General features: G+C 41.9%; 1 protein-coding gene and 1 non-coding gene across 4 annotated transcripts in view; one reads left to right on the top strand and one right to left on the bottom strand.

Moving 5' to 3' along the window:
* LOC132891447 (receptor tyrosine-protein kinase erbB-4-like) overlaps positions 1–16,726 on the top strand; it is a 962,854-nt gene that overhangs the window by 834,943 nt on the left and 111,185 nt on the right. For all 3 annotated transcript variants that reach the window (XR_009655323.1, XR_009655322.1, XM_060928997.1), the window contains exon 20: positions 225–410. Coding sequence is in view for 1 of the 3 variants with exons in the window: in XM_060928997.1 (XP_060784980.1) it covers positions 225–410 (186 nt within the window). In the remaining 2 variants the exon portion in view is untranslated. The remainder of the gene's footprint in view (positions 1–224; positions 411–16,726) is intronic.
* Positions 3,352–3,470, bottom strand: LOC132892220 (5S ribosomal RNA). The gene has a single exon (XR_009655406.1). It is a non-coding gene; the product is annotated as a 5S ribosomal RNA (ribosomal RNA).

Below are 16,726 nucleotides of genomic sequence, written 5' to 3'. Positions count from 1 at the left end.
TTAAACTGTATTATACTGTATGGTCTTCAGAACAACGTCTTTACAGTATATCGACTCCTATCATTTCCATGTAAATGTGTTGGGCTCTTTCACTTCATCAGCACAACCTGAAGTGGTTTATTCTATGCCTCAGATCAAAAGTTCAGTCTAATCCAATAGCATGGGAGTGAAAACGCAGTGTGAACTCAGCGTAAATCAGGATTTATTTTTCCTCTCACCTCCAGGAGGCACTGATCATGGCCAGCATGGAGCATCCTCACCTGGTGCGTCTTCTCGGGGTGTGTTTGAGTCCCACCATCCAGTTGGTGACCCAGTTAATGCCCCACGGCTGCCTGCTGGACTACGTACACGAGCACAAGGACAACATCGGCTCCCAGCTGCTGCTCAACTGGTGTGTGCAGATCGCCAAGGTAAGAGTCCGGGTTCTCTGAGAGCTTTATCGCAGAACTTCTCTTTGCATGAAAACCTGCCACAGTTTAATAAACCGACAAAACATCCCCAGGGGTCTGATTTATAAAAGTGTGCATAAAACAAGTACTAAATTTGACTGTCGTCCATGTGCACAAGAAAAATGTATTTACCACGTGTGTCCACACAGATTAAAAATAAATAAATACAGACATCGGGGGGTAATATTCTGAGAGAAAAAGTTAATAAATTTGTGAGAAATTTTTCAGAAATTCCGAGTAAAAATAATAAATTTATGAGAAACAGAAACTTTGTCACGGAACCAGATTGCATCACTTTGCAAAGTTGGATCAACATCATCACAGCACAGACGCCACAGCTGAGCCGAGAGTTACAGGAAATGCGGTCTTTCCTTCTCAATCGTGCAATATACTAAATTATTACACATACAGGACACTTTTTCGATGGAATAAAAAACATATCTTCTATTCCCTTCTAGTGGGTTTCATTCATTTGGTTCGATAGCATGCAATATTGTTCGCATATCGCTTATCCTACGTGTATTACCGTACGTCACTCTACCCAATGGAGAATCAGCGTTGAATATGGTTTACGATATTGCATGGTTGTCAAGATAACATGACGTCACATGTCGGACAAGTAAAACGTCCGTACTAATGAGTGACTGGGACAATTTGTAAACAAACATGGCTGCCAGGTTTGCTTCATTAAATACGGAAGATTTTGAGAGAATTTTAAAAGAGAATGATGTGTTGAATACCCAAAAGGAATGTGTATGTATAATAATAATAATAATAATAATAATGTTGGCTGGCTGGCTTTTTTTGTAGTCTGCATTCAGCTACTTATCTTCGACTCGTTCAATATTACATTACATTTGGAACAGTGTTGTTGGACTCATTCGCTGGCACTGCTTGGATCTGGACACTCGTTAATCCTTAATTGCTTGGATCAGTGATTAAAACACAAATAAAGTGTATAATGTCGTATTTTCATTCAAGTAACACATCGTTTTACTACAATGTTTTATTTTGACTTTAACTCCACTGGCATAATGTGAACATGAAATATCGATTCAGAATTGTCTCACTTATCACATCTCCTACAGATTCCCCAAAGATCAGCTGGGTATCTCCTGTATTTTTTTCATCAGCGTAGACAGCAGGGGTCCTGACCTCACATCGACTCTGAGGTTATACACCGATCAAAATATACACCGATCAGCCATAACATTAAAACCACTGAATCACACTGATTGCCAAATTGTGATGGTGAGATGACTGAGTCTGAGCATCTCCAAAATGGCACATCTTGTGGGGTGTTCCTGGTCTGCAGTGGTTAGTACCTACCAAAAGTGGTCTAAGTATTCAAAGGACAACCGGTGAACCGGCGACAGGGTCATGGGTGTCGAAGGCTCATTGATTCACATGGGGCATGAAGGCTAGCCCATATGGTCCAATCCCACAGAAGAGCTACTGTCATACAAACTGCTAAAGTTCATGCTGACACCTTTCTGTTTTAGCTGGTTCACCAATTGTCCTTCCTTGAACTACTTTGGGGTGCAAGGGGTGTTGAAGCATAATTGACGGATTTATACGGTGAGGATTATTAGGCATTGATAAGCCCTGGTAAGACTAATTGCCTCTCATCCTCAAGCAAAACTCCACCTCCTCGTGGTGCACCCTGGTGAACCTGGCCTTGCAGCTGGGTGAGCTAACAGGTTTACGGCAATAAGATATAAAGTAACCTCTCTCATCTTATAATGATCAAGCTTTAGTAAAGGTTAAAGGGTTCTTTTTGGATCTTTTTTCATCTCATCTCATTATCTCTAGCCGCTTTATCCTGTTCTACAGGGTCGCAGCCAAGCTGGAGCCTATCCCAGCTGACTACGGGCGAAAGGCGGGGTACACCCTGGACAAGTCGCCAGGTCATCACAGGGCTGACACATAGACACAGACAACCATTCACACTCACATTCACACCTACGGTCAATTTAGAGTCACCAGTTAACCTAACCTGCATGTCTTTGGACTGTGGGGGAAACCGGAGCACCCGGAGGAAACCCATGCGGACACGGGGAGAACATGCAAACTCCGCACAGAAAGGCCCTCGCCGGCCCCGGGGCTCGAACCCGAACCTTCTTGCTGTGAGGCGACAGTGCTAACCACTACACCACCGTGCCACCTGGATCTTTTTTTGGTCATTTTAATTTCAAAATTGTATTTCACTGTGTATATATGAAGAGAAATAATGTTTTCAAGAAAACATGGAGAAAAGTGGAAGGGAGAAGATCAGCAGCAGGTGCACAAGACGATGAATAAAAAAGAACCTCGAGTGTCTATTAGAACATTGTTTTCCAGTGGCATGCCCCAAGGCCAATCATGTGCCACATAGGAAGAAATGATGATGATGTTACACTTCTGTGATGAAAGGCTTGATGAAACAGCTTGCTGTAGAACAAGGGTGAAGTTAAGTGTGAATTTTTCTTTCTTTTTAGCGATGTACGCTTTTAAACAGGTTCCTAAAGGGTTATTGAGATGGTTAAGTCAAAGTCCCTTCCACACCAGGATCTGGTCTTCCCAGGCAGTCTCCTGTCTCAGTACTGACTGACAAGCTGAGAATACAGGTGGCCAAGGTCTTACTGAGGGGCCAACTCTTTAAGAGAGCACGGGTGCGGCGCCAATCTCCATATCTATAGCCCTCGGCCTCTTGCCTATACACCTAGGGTTACAGTGGGGCCTAGTCCTCTGGTAACCATGAGAGTTTGACTTCCCTACTCACATCTGTATTGTAGCATGCTTTGCCAGATGGCAGTAGGTACCATTTTTTATGAGGGTCTTTGATATGACCCAACCACAAGTAGAACTCACAATCTCCTGGTCGAGAGGTGGACACACTAACCACTAGGCCAACTTGCAGTCTAGCTTACAGCACCTGGTATTCCCAGGCAGTCTCCCATCCAAGTACTAACCAGGCCCAACTCTGCTTCACTTCTGAGATCAGATTAGCTCAGGTATTGTCAGAGTGGTATGGCCATAAGCAGAGATGGTTAATCATCAATAAAAGTTGAACATATCTTGTTTATCACCAGACATAACAGCATTTCGTAAGCTGAGTGTATGAGTAAACGTTTTATGTCTCTGCCACTCGCTGGTGGAGGCTTTATGTTTCCGTGTGTCTGTCTGAGAGTCTTGTTAGCATGTTATGTTAACCTCCTAGGGCTTAGCGGTCACATGCGTGGACAGCACTTTTTAGAAATTCGGAACAAGAATCCACATATGTGGACATACTTTTTCTCTAAAAGTACATCTTATCAAAAGATGATGCTTAGTTTTTATTCTAATCAGGTTCTAATAAGCCCAAATAGCAAAGAGAAATAAAAAATGCATGTAAAAAAACAGCTTGGGCCTTAGGAGGTTAAGAGTGAGAGGTTGGATGTTTGTAGGACTTATATTACATTATTGAACAGTACATTCCACTAATTTGATTGGTTGAGCAGTGTTTCACTAGCGGTTATATTTCCTATAACCACACTGGGACATTTCATTCTGGGTCAAGGTCACTGCAAGGTCAGATGTCTAAAATAGATTTTCTTTAATAACTATGTTCCTGTGTGAAGTCCATTTTAAGGGCATTTCTGCCCTACAAATTAGCAACAAGAAAGGCTCGACTTGTTGGTGATGAAAGCGTCCATACTGGTGCAGTTGGTTGGTTGGTTGGTTGGTTATTTTCTTTCTTTTTTTTTTTTAAAGCCAAGAACGTTTTCTTGTTTAAATAATTTAAAAGCTTCTCAGTTTGATTTCTTTTTTCCTTTTCTGTACGATTTGTGTTTTTCCTCTAGATGGGAATTTATTTGACCTGAGTTCAGTCTGAACTGAAGTAGCACTCACTGAAACGAAGGAAAAAAAATCCTCCTCCTCCTCCTAAACCTCATGCTAGCATGGCGTTGAGCCCATCAGTGCCACCAGACCCTGCCATCTCTCACGGTCTTGGCTGAGTGCCCGGATGTCCTCTAGCCTCAAATGAATCTGCTGGAGGTCTTGACAACCAACCTCGTTCCAATGGGTGCATGGTTGGCTGCGAGGGCATCTCCATCCCACCGCTGGTGGATCAAATGGTTCTTGTGGAGCAGTCAGCTGTGCAACGCAGGATGTGTCGGAGCCAACAAACACAGCGCTGTGCAATGGTGCAGAGGATATTTGGTTGGTTAGTCCTCTGGCAGAGCTCCTCATTGGAGACACGGTTGTACAAACACATCCCCTCAATAGTCCTGAGGGCACGGGTCTGGAAGCTGAGAACATGGGTGGCCAAGGTCTTACTGAGAAGCCAGGTCTTGGCGCTGTAGAGCAGCACAGGCAAAACCGCAGCGTTGTAGACCCGTGGACTACTGCCTACTGGCAGTCCACGTCGCCTATTGATCTCAGTGAGGAGGTTGCCATTGTTGGCAGCTTCTGACCCTAGGTAAGCAAATGACGTGACAAACTCGATGTGAAAAAGATTTAAAAACTAAATGCCACTAAATATGAATCTCAAGTTTAGTTTATTAAGGTTCAGATTGGTGATTTGGCAACTTGTCCAGGGTGTACCCCGCCTCTCGCCCATAGTCAGCTGGGATAGGCTCCGGCTTTCCCATGACCCTGCAGAGGATAAGTGGTTATGGATAATAGATGGATGGATGGTTTGGATTGGGCTAGAAATAAACAGGAAATGTGTGGGAGGCCAAACATAAAGAAAGTCTTCCAAAGCCATAAGTGACTCATGGATGAAACAAGGCGTGGGTTTGATCTGGGAAACATTATCAACATACAGTGTTCAGACAGCTGGCCGAGACGTGACGCTCAAGCTGGAGGAGCAAAACTCCAGCTGAGCCGTTCATATTGCATTAATAATCTTGTTTACTTAATTATACTGTATTATTTGCAGGTAGTTATTACTTGCCTGTACCACAGTGCTGTTGAGTTCCTGATTCTGATCTAATCAATGATCTCACAGTTCCTCAGTGGTAGAAAGAGCACCAATCTGTAATTGCTGTTTATTCTAAATACAGCCATTGATTTAATTTGCACTATAACACCATGTGCAGTATGTTCACATTCCTCTAATTATACTGGTTAATTTGTAAAATCTGTCGGCACATTGTCAAACTCTGATGAGTTCTGAGAAATAATAACCTTTCATTAAACATCGAAGTAGTGCACACTTTCGCAAGTGTGTGTTTAAGTGCCTGAGTGGTTTATTCAGTGCCAACTGGGCAGGCGAGACTTCATTCATTCAGAGAGACTCTTCAGTACGGAGCATCAGGGATAAAAAAATAGAGAGGGAGACAGGTGTGAGGACAGATAGCCAGCATTCCTTACCCATCCTACCAGATAATTTGCTGAATAATCAGCTCATTAAAATTAAACCTATGCCTGATCGTTCCATTAATAACCCATCAGGAGGACGGCTCGTCTCAGAGAAGGACACACAGGAACGTCTCTGAGAACCATCAACCTGTCCAGGCTTCATAAGCAAAGCATAATTCAGAATTTATATCAGAGCTACTCTCCAGTTTTACATTTCTTTGTTTGTTTGTCTGCTCTGAGACATTTGATCCAGATCATATGAATCATTTGGTTGATCCAAATGAATCGAGTTGATTAATTTACTCATTTATTCGGTGTCATTCAATCTGATTCTTTTTATCTGATTCTGCTGCTTATGAGTTCACGTGTTTGATTCAAACCATTTGATCCAAATTAAATGATCATATGAGCTGTTTGACTGATTGGATTGAATCGAGATGATTAATTTGATCATTGAGTTAGTGTGGGATTCTTTTTACCTGATTCTGCCAATTGTGTGTTTGTTTGTTTGATTCAAACCATTTGATACAAATAATAGGAATCATTTAATTTATCTAATTGAATCAAGTTGATTTGTTCAGTTATTTATTTGGTGTCATCCAATCTGATTCTTTTTATCTGATTCTGCTGCTCATGTGTTCATATGTTTGATTCAACTCATGTGATCCAAATCATATGAGTCATTTGATTGATCTAATTGAATCAAGTTGATTCATTCAGTCATTTATTTGGTGTCATTCAGTCTGATTATTTTAATCTGATTCAGCCACTTGTGTGTTTGTTTGTTTGTTTGATTCAAATCATTTGATCCAGATCATATGTCATTTAATTGATCTAACTGAATCGAGTTGATTCATTCAGTCATTTATTTTGTGTCATTTGATCTGATTCTTTTAATCTGATTCTGCCGCTCGTGCGTTGTGTTTGCATGTTTGATTAAAATCCATTCAAAATCGATCCAAATTATATGATCATATGAGTCGTCTGATTGATCTAATTGAATTGAGTCGATTCATTTAGTCATTTATTTGGTGTAAATTGATCTGATTCTTTTATCTGATTCTGTTACTTGTTTGTTTGATTCAAATAATTTGATCCGAATCATATGATCAAATGAGATTGAGCTAATTGAATATTTCATTCAATCATTTATTTTTGTGTCATTTGTTCTGATTCTGTTGATTTCAGCTTTGGCTGAGTTGATTGTTTCATTGTTTGTTTGTTTGCCACATTTGGATGCATTTGCTGTGCTTTAATTTTCATACATCATGCTGAAGCGAAGGCGGCATGGTGGTGTAGTGGTTAGCGCTGTCGCCTCACAGCAAGAAGGTCCGGGTTCGAGCCCCGTGGCCGGCGAGGGCCTTTCTGTGTGGAGTTTGCATGTTCTCCCCGTGTCCGCGTGGGTTTCCTCCGGGTGCTCCGGTTTCCCCCACAGTCCAAAGACATGCAGGTTAGGTTAACTGGTAACTCTAAATTGAGCGTAGGTGTGAATGTGAGTGTGAATGGTTGTCTGTGTCTATGTGTCAGCCCTGTGATGACCTGGCGACTTGTCCAGGGTGTACTCCGCCTTTCGCCCATAGTCAGCTGGGATAGGCTCCAGCTTGGCTGCGACCCTGTAGAACAGGATAAAGCGGCTAGAGATAATGAGATGAGAAGCTGCAAGGTGTAACAGTTAAGATTAAGATCTTAAGACCTGGAATCTTATTTCTCATTGTCTCATCTCATTATCTCTAGCCGCTTTATCCTGTTCTACAGGGTTGCAGGCAAGCTGGAGCCTACCCCAGCTGAAATTATTGCACTATTTCTGCACGCAGTCTTTCACAGAGCAGTGAACCCCACCCCATCTTTATACACCCGCTCCGAAGGAGTGGGGGTATACTGGTTTACCTCTGTCCGTCCGTCTGTATCTCTGTCCATCCAAAACACCCTTTTTCTCAGAAACCACAAATCAAAACCACTTGGTACTTGGTATCAAACTTCAGCTTGGGGTTCTGTACCATGTAAACCGTTTTCAGGTCTGTCACACATCAAATTCCTGTTTACCGAATTAATTTATTTACGAAACATATACGGTGGCTTTACAAAATGTTTGTAAAATTTTTCTCAGCAACTACAAATCACAACTGCTTGATATTTGGTACCAAGCTTCAGCTTGGGGTTCTATACCGTGTGTACCATTTTCAGGTCTGTCGCACATCGACGTCCTGTTTACTGACTTAATGTATTTACGAAACATATAGCATGGATTTACAAAATTTTCATTACATTTTTCTCAGCAACTACAAATCACAACTGCTTGATATTTGGCACCAAGCTTCAGCTTGGGGTTCTAAACTGTGTGTACCATTTTCAGGTCTGTCGCACATCGACGTCCTGTTTACTGACTTAATGTATTTACGAAACATATAGCATGGATTTACAAAATTTTCATTACATTTTTCTCAGCAACTACAAATCACAACTGCTTGATATTTGGCACCAAGCTTCAGCTTGGGGTTCTAAACCATGTGTACCATTTTCAGGTCTGTCGCACATCGACGTCCTGTTTACTGACTTAATGTATTTACGAAACATATAGCATGGATTTACAAAATTTTCATTACATTTTTCTCAGCAACTACAAATCACAACTGCTTGATATTTGGCACCAAGCTTCAGCTTGGGGTTCTATACCGTATGTACCATTTTCAGGTCTGTCGCACATCGACGTCCTGTTTACTGACTTAATGTATTTACGAAACATATAGCATGGATTTACAAAATTTCCATTACATTTTTCTCAGCAACTACAAATCACAACTGCTTGATATTTGGTACCGAGCTTCAGCTTGGGGTTCTATACCGTGTATACCATTTTCAGGTCTGTCGCACATCGACGTCCTGTTTACTGACTTAATGTATTTACGAAACATATAGGGTGGATTTTGACACTATTTCAAGAAGCAAAATGCTATTTCAAAATGACAGTTTGCCAGGATACTATTTGAAATCCCTGGGGAGAGACACTGCTCTTTACTTACTTGTTTCGGGGTTAATTATTTGTTGAAGTCAACATTCATAATACGTCTCCTATTCCTTCGATTGCTTGCATTCTGATATAAGCGAGGACGGGAGGATACGTAAGTGAGCAGTAGCTCACAGTTCATCTTGCTACTTCTGGGAGGCTCCGCCTCTCTGTGATGCTCTGTTTATACCCACTATAGGGTGTCGTAGGGTTTCCATGATTTGTAAATCATCACATGCTGTTTTTGTTTACATTTTACACAGCGTCCCAACTGTTTTGGAACTGGGGTTGTACTAATGATCACCGTGATTAGTATAGTGTAAAAAGAGGATTCAGACAGGTTGATCTGTCAATAATCAATCAGGATTTCAGGTTTCAGGACATAAGAATTGCCTGTCAGTAATTAAAAAAACAAAAAATAAACACTTCTTGCAGGTGCAGGATAATTACAGTAATAGCTGTTGTTTGTTTGCAATCCCTGCACTGCAAACATCATTACTGATTGAACTGGTAGTCAGTGTTCGCTGATTGCTGCTTACTTAATGGAGCGAGTTGGGATTTCAGAGATAAGCTTCACATTATTCACAGCATCCGAGTGTGATGATGATGATGATCACAATACTGAGGGACTCTGGGAAGATTGAGAAGCTGTATGTGAGAGAGAGAAAACAGGTGAAAAAATTCAATAATTTCACGATTTTCCGTGTGCATTAGAGCGGTCTGGTGATTTGCACCCTGAAAGCTGTTACATTTCCAAAAAAAACTATATAAGAATAAAACTTTATCCATCAAAATTTTCAGCTAAACATTTTTGAACGTTAAGATAAACAGCATTGTCACTCAAGCTCACTGTAAATCAGAAAAATACTTGAGAGATTGTAGTAACTGTGATTATCATGTGGATCCAGTTAATATATCGTGCTTTGGAAAAATGTGCATGTTCGTTCCCTGAACACATTCACACCTGTGAAATATTTGGAATCTTCCAAATAGTCACGTGAAGCTGCATCATCTGAAACTTCTGAAGATCTTGAGAAAAAGAAAAGTACATTCTCATTTTCCACTATTTTCAATACTAGAATGATAAATGGGCGTCACGGTAGTGTAGTGGTTAGCGCTGTCGCCTCACAGCAAGAAGGTCTGGGTTCGAGCCCTGTGGCCGGCGAGGGCCTTTCTGTGCGGAGTTTGCATGTTCTCCCCGTGTCCGCGTGGGTTTCCTCCGGGTGCTCCGGTTTCCCCCACAGTCCAAAGACATGCAGGTTAGGTTAACTGGTGACTCTAAATTGACCGTAGGTGTGAATGTGAGTGTGAATGGTTGTCTGTGTCTATGTGTCAGCCCTGTGATGACCTGGCGACTTGTCCAGGGTGTACCCCGCCTTTCGCCCGTAGTCAGCTGGGATAGGCTCCAGCTTGCCTGCGACCCTGTAGAAGGATAAAGTGGCTAGAGATAATGAGATGAGATGAGAAGAGAATGATAAATGATCCAGTGGTCCAAATTATAGGCTGAAAATAAATTATTAATTTATTATGTTTTTAATGTACTTAATGTCATCATCCCATTAGCATTGACACTAGTTAACCACATTTCATGTATTTGCTAATGATCTCTCAGCACGCACAGATTATCACTGTAGTCGTGATGTAGCAGTGCTTTCAGAAAACTGGACCCAAATTTGATGAACCTACTCACTTTTAATATGATTTGCTCAATCTGCTTCACTTTATTTGATTCGGTTGATATGAGTCTTCTACATTCATTGATGTCATTCATTTGATTCTGTGATCTGATTCATTTGATTGAATTGATTCATTTATTTGATGTGATTTGTTCTGATTCATTTCACCCGGTTGTAGTGTAATATTTCGGTGGCAGTCTTTGTCTTGTTTGCTCATTTGATTCAGATCATATGATCATTTGAGTCATTTGATTGATCGAATTGAATTCAACTGAAACGGATTCTTTTTAATCTGATTCTGCCTCTTGTTTGTTTGTTTGTTTGTTTGTTTGTTTGTTTGTTTGTTTGTTTGTTTGATGCAAATTATTTGATCCAAATCATCTGGCCATATGAGTCATTTGATTGATTGAATTGAATTGATTCCTCTGATCATTTATTTGGTGTCTTTTGATCTGAGTCATTTAAGTTGATTCTTTGATCATATGTGCTGTTTGATCTGATTGAACGAAACCGATTCGTTCAATCGTTTATTTCGTGTCATTTGATCTGATTCATTTGATCTGGGGTGTCTTTTGGACAAGGTGAAACTCGAATATTTTGGTAACAGCCAGTTTGTTTGTTTGTTTGTTTGTTTGTTTGTTTGTCTGCTCCAAATCATTTGATGCAGTTCGTGCAAGATGTTTGATTGAACAAATTTGATTGATTTGATTCGTTTGATCACTTACACAGTGTCATTTGATCTGATTCTGCTGCTTCTTGCTTTGGCTGAGGGTGTACTCGAATATTTCTACAGTGATCGGTTGTTTATTTCGTTATTTGTTTGTGTCATGGCCATACTGTATTTGCTACATGTGCTTTCATTTTGAGTAGCATGGGGACGAGCAGATGTGAGGTGTAATACTTACAGTTACGGAATAGACTGACAGACTTAGGCTGTGATGGCTGGCAGGGCACACACACACACACACACACACACACACACACACACACACACACACACACACACTGCAGGTTCTACAATGAACTATAAAGGACTCCAAGACCTCACTGATAAATGGGAAGCTGTCTCAGAGTCATTCTTAAACGCAGACACTTACTCCCTCAGACCTCTCTCTCTCTCTCTCTCTCTCTCTCTCTGTCTGAGAAGAGCTTATACCGGTACAAGCCCGACCTGTTGGAGCTGCGTCATTAAGCTTCATTATCCAGCCAGCAGGTTATAATCACTGAAATGACATGACACACAGCGGTTATCACTCGCGTCTCTGAAGTTCAGCAGTGTTGTGACTCTCAGTCTTCATGATGTTCAGGATATGGGTTCTAACTGCATTAATTTTGCGCTGTAAATGAACAATAGAGTGAGACATGGAGCTTTTTTTTTTTTACAACAGTGTAGCATTATTCTCTATCACTACACCATCATTTCAGTTTTATTACTGTCACTGGGTGAGATCCAAATTGAAGACCAGATAAAGTCCACACATCTGAGATCGTTATCAATAATGTCTCGATAAATCAATGAGACTGTCAATGATGGCGTAGCTCACTCCGACCCCGTCTAGTCCAGAAGGAAGGATCTAAAGTGGGCCACCTTGCACAATAAGTGTTGCAAGCTCTATACACTATATACAAGGTATATATAGAAGCAATATCCACCTAGGAATACTGACATATTTGGCAGAAAGAATCCAAAACGGTGAGGAATTGACCAAGAAGAAGCGATTTTTTGTTTAACTGTTCATTAAGGCTTAATTAGTCCATAACTTCATTATTAATTGTAATTAAGCAAATCTGGGTAGAAATTGTATGCACCCTAGGTACCCCTACCTTCATGCCAGAAAGAATCGAAATCGGTGAAGAATTGAAGGAGAAGAAGCGATTTGTGTGGAAACTGCTCGTTAGGGATTGATTAATGACTCCATATCTTCATTATTAATTACAGTTATGCAAATTTGGGTAGAAGTTATCTATATGCACACCAGGCAGACCTGCCTTCCTGCCAAAAAGAATAAAAATCAGTGAAGAACTGAGAGAGAAGAAGCGATTTTCGTGAAATGTGGACGACAGCAGATGGATGGACGGAAGAGGGACAACACATGATGGCATAAACTCATCACCTGTCGGCTGGATGAGCTAATTAACTAATTAAATATGTAAAAGTCAGAATTCTCAAAGAACAGATCCAATCATTCATGACAAGGGCTCTTGGATTCTCGGACACGGATATCCATGGCATGATCGCGTCACACCACTCAGGAGCCTGGGAACAAAAATGCACAATTTTCACTCAGGTTAACAATCCACATGAGGTTAAACCGTAAACTGGACATAAAATATTTAAAAATGACCACGCAATTTTATGGAGCACCCAAATTCTATTTTATGTAGGCAGTACGTACGTCTCGTCTCGTCTCGTCTCGTCTTCTTCCGCTTTATCCGGGACCGGGTCGCGGAGGCAGCAGTCTAAGCATGGAAGCCCAAACTTCCCTTTCCCCAGACACCTCGGCCAGCTCCTCGGGAAGAACACCGAGGCGTTCCCAGGCCAGCCGAGAGACATAGTCCCTCCAGCGTGTCCTGGGTCTTCCCCGGGGCCTCCTCCCGGGGGGACATGCCTGGAACACCTCCCCAGGGAGGCGTCCAGGAGGCATCCGAAAGAGATACCCGAGCCACCTCAGCTGATTCCTCTCGATATGGAGGAGCAGCGGCTCTACAACGAGCTCCTCCCAAGTGACTGTGCTCCTCACCCTATCTCTAAGGGAGCGCCCAGCCACCCTGCGAAGGAAACTCATTTCAGCCGCTTGTATCCGCGATCTTACGTACGTACGTAACGTACGGTAATGTTTAAATTTATAGTCAAGAACGAGAATCTGAGGCCCTAATGGATACAGGCTCTGGACTGTTGAAGACTGGAAAAGAACACCAGGTGATTTTTCAACCATGATAGCCACAGATTCTTGTTCTTGGCTGATAGGAGAGGAACGCAATGTGGTTTTCTACTGTTGTAGCTTATCCACCTGAAGATTTGATGTTTTGTGTATGCTGAAATGCTTTTCTGCTCACCACGGTTGTAAAGAGTGATTACATGAGTTACGATATCCTTCCTGGCAAAAAATCTCAAACCAATCTGTCCATTTTCCTCTGACCTCTCTTATCAACACACACAGAACTGTACCTGAAGGGCTTGACCTGTCTATGTATGATTTGATGCATGCTGCAACGTGATTGGCTAACCGGATAACTGCATAAATGTCCAGGTGTACATGTGTTCCTCGCAGCCCGTCCCTGTCTTTCTCTCTTTATTCATTCTCGTGCTGCTGGAATATTAAAAAGAAGGAATAAGGTGAATAAGGAGTCTGTCAGAGCTCCCACTCATCAGCAGTTCATCAGGCTTCGGCTTCAAAGCTCCAATTTAAGAGATGAAGGGAACGGCACACTGATAGTTTAGGTTCACTTCACTTCTAATGACTGGCCTGTCAGAATAGCTGCTCTAACACAGACCATCTAATTGCACTGACCTGGACTGGCTGTGATAGACAAAAAAAAAAAAAGTGCAGAACAAAAATAATGAATAAAATCCCAGATGTCGGAGGTGTAAAAGCAGCGACTCAGGATGATGTGACAGGTGTATTTTGTCCCGTTTGGAGAGCATAAAGGACAATGTGACAGGTCCACTTCCCCCTCCAGCCACTCCAAAAGCAGGGTCAGGACGGTAAGTGGAGCTGCCACATGTCCTCCACACACTGCGTGAGAGTGACAGGAGACAAAATACACCTGTCACCTCCATCTAAAGACTCCTACTATTACAGCCTGTGGTTAAGATTACTCAAATACATGGCTTTCTCAGGAAAATTACTGAAAGGTTTGTGTAACCTTCAATGGAAATTAGGACATGACATTGAATTATAGCGTAACTCGTTACTTAAGAGACGGTAGTAATGCATCAACCTGATTTTTGATGGGGTGGCACGGTGGTGTAGTGGTTAGAACTGTCACCTCACAGCAAGAAGGTTCTGGATTTGAGTCCAGTGGCCAACGGGGGCCTTTCTGTGTGGGGTTTGCATGTTGTCTGCATGGGTTTCCTCTGGTTTTCCCCGAAGACATGTAGGTTAGGCTAATTGGTGGCTCTAAATTGACCGTGGGTGTGAATTGTTTGTCTCTATGTGTCAACGCTGTGATGATTTGGTGACTGGTCCAGGGTGTACCCTGCCTCTCGCCCATAGTCAGCTGGGATAGGCTCCAGCTTGTCTGTGGCCCTACAAAGGATAAGCGGTTACAGATAATATATGGATGATTTTTTGATGGCTTGTACCACCCTGTACCACCACAGGGAACCCGATCTTAAGTGCAAGGCAGCACTTGACCTCCAGACAACAAAATTTGTATCTTTATTTCCATAAAATAAATGAGTTTTTATCCAGCACTTTTTTAATTTACTTTTCAAAACAAATAACATGGGATTATTTACTAACACAGTTTACTAAAAATATTGATTTTGATATAAAATGAGTTAAAACAGTTGTATTAGTCCACTCGCTTGTTGGACAGTTGATGGTTTCTGTCATGTAAGGGCGATAGACGGCTGTAAGAGTTTTCCAGGAAGAGTTTTATTGAAAGCACGCTAGCAAACAGATTCAAAACAGAGACAAAGGCGGAGTCGAAAAACAGGCAGTGGTGGAGTGAGGCACAGGCAGGATATCAGAGGGAATGAGAAAAAAAAAAACTTTGTCACATGCACACTCAAGCACAGTTAGATTCATCATCTGCATTTAACCCATCTGAAGCAGTGAACACACACACACACACCCAGAGCAGTGGGCAGCCATACTACAGCACCCAGGGAGCAGTTAGGGGTTAGGTACCTTGCTCAAGGGCACTTCAGCCCAACGCCACCCCATGTTAACCTAACCGCATGTCTTTGGACTGTCGGGGAAACCGGAGCACCTGAAGGAAACCCATGCAGACACGGGGAGAACATGCAAACTCCACACAGAAAGGCCCCCATCAGCCACTTGGCTTGAACCCAGAACCTTCTTGCTGTGAGGCGACAGTGCTAACCACTACACCACTGTGCCGCATACACAGCGGCGAACTGCTATTATTAGAGCTGAGACTTCAGCTCAGCTAAAACTTAGCCAGACACCAAAAAAGCAACAGGACAAGGAATTTTGCAAGGGATTAGCGGCAGGTTGCCAGGTCACTCCGTTGCTTGTAATTGTTGATGTTGATTTTAAAAGTAACGAAGTAAATTACACAGGGAAACAAATACTTAAAGGTAGACTGCCTTTCAGATTTTTCAAGTTTAGGTCATAAAAATAATTTTCCCTGATATCCAATTATTTTTGTTTAGTGGACCAAAAGCTACTGAATTCGAATCACAGACTTCCAATTTTATTCATAAAAAACCCCAGAACAATTAATGACTTCAGGGCCACGTGGATCTAAATTCTCCGCTATTTTTTCCTGCTTCACCATGACCCAATTCCAGATACTACGTCATGCATGACGTGGTGGGCTTTCCCCATTCACTCAAGGCATTGTGGGATACAAATTGGAAACAGGAGAGAAAAATGGAGGATGCGAATGAAACATGAAAGACTGACTACAGTAATGGAAAGCGAGAAGAAAAGACGTTATGTTATATACGAAGGAAAGAAAACACAGGACCAAACTAATAAATATCGGCGCTCAGTGAGCACCTCGGTGTGATCAGCTATTCGTTTAGCGACAGAATGATGGAACTGTCAGTGCACGCTCAAAGGTAAACCTGTAGATTGCAGTAATGCAACACTGTGGATGCCAGCTGCCGTAAAACCCAAAAGAAGAAGGTAAACCTGCGCATGCGCACACGGACTTCCTCTGTCTGCTTGACTGTGTGAAGTGAGCGATTTCATGCACATTATTTGGTCAGGAATCCCCTCAAATTAAATAACTTCCCAGCCACAGAATGGCCTGAGATTATTTTTTATTAGATATTGCAGAAATAAACATATATCACAATTACCAAATGTCAGAGGGAACTAAATTTCACCGATTTTATGAAATCGAAAGGCCATCTAGCTTTAATGTTGATCATGTTGTGTAGTTTACAATGTACAATAAATTAAATAAACCATACGGTAATGAATAAAATATGACAGATCTTAGGAGTTTTCTTAATACGGTCAGGCAAACATACCTGGAAAGCAATGAATGCCAGGGCGATCAACAGGAGACAAGGGAAAGGATTCTGGCATCCCTACAACATAATACACCAGTTAGCACCCAGCCAAATGGCT

This window comes from Neoarius graeffei, chromosome 9 (assembly GCF_027579695.1).
Source record: "Neoarius graeffei isolate fNeoGra1 chromosome 9, fNeoGra1.pri, whole genome shotgun sequence".
Taxonomy (NCBI): Eukaryota; Metazoa; Chordata; class Actinopteri; order Siluriformes; family Ariidae; genus Neoarius; species Neoarius graeffei.
The sequence above is the reverse complement of the archived record's forward strand: the minus strand, read 5'-3'. Positions and strand labels throughout refer to the sequence as shown.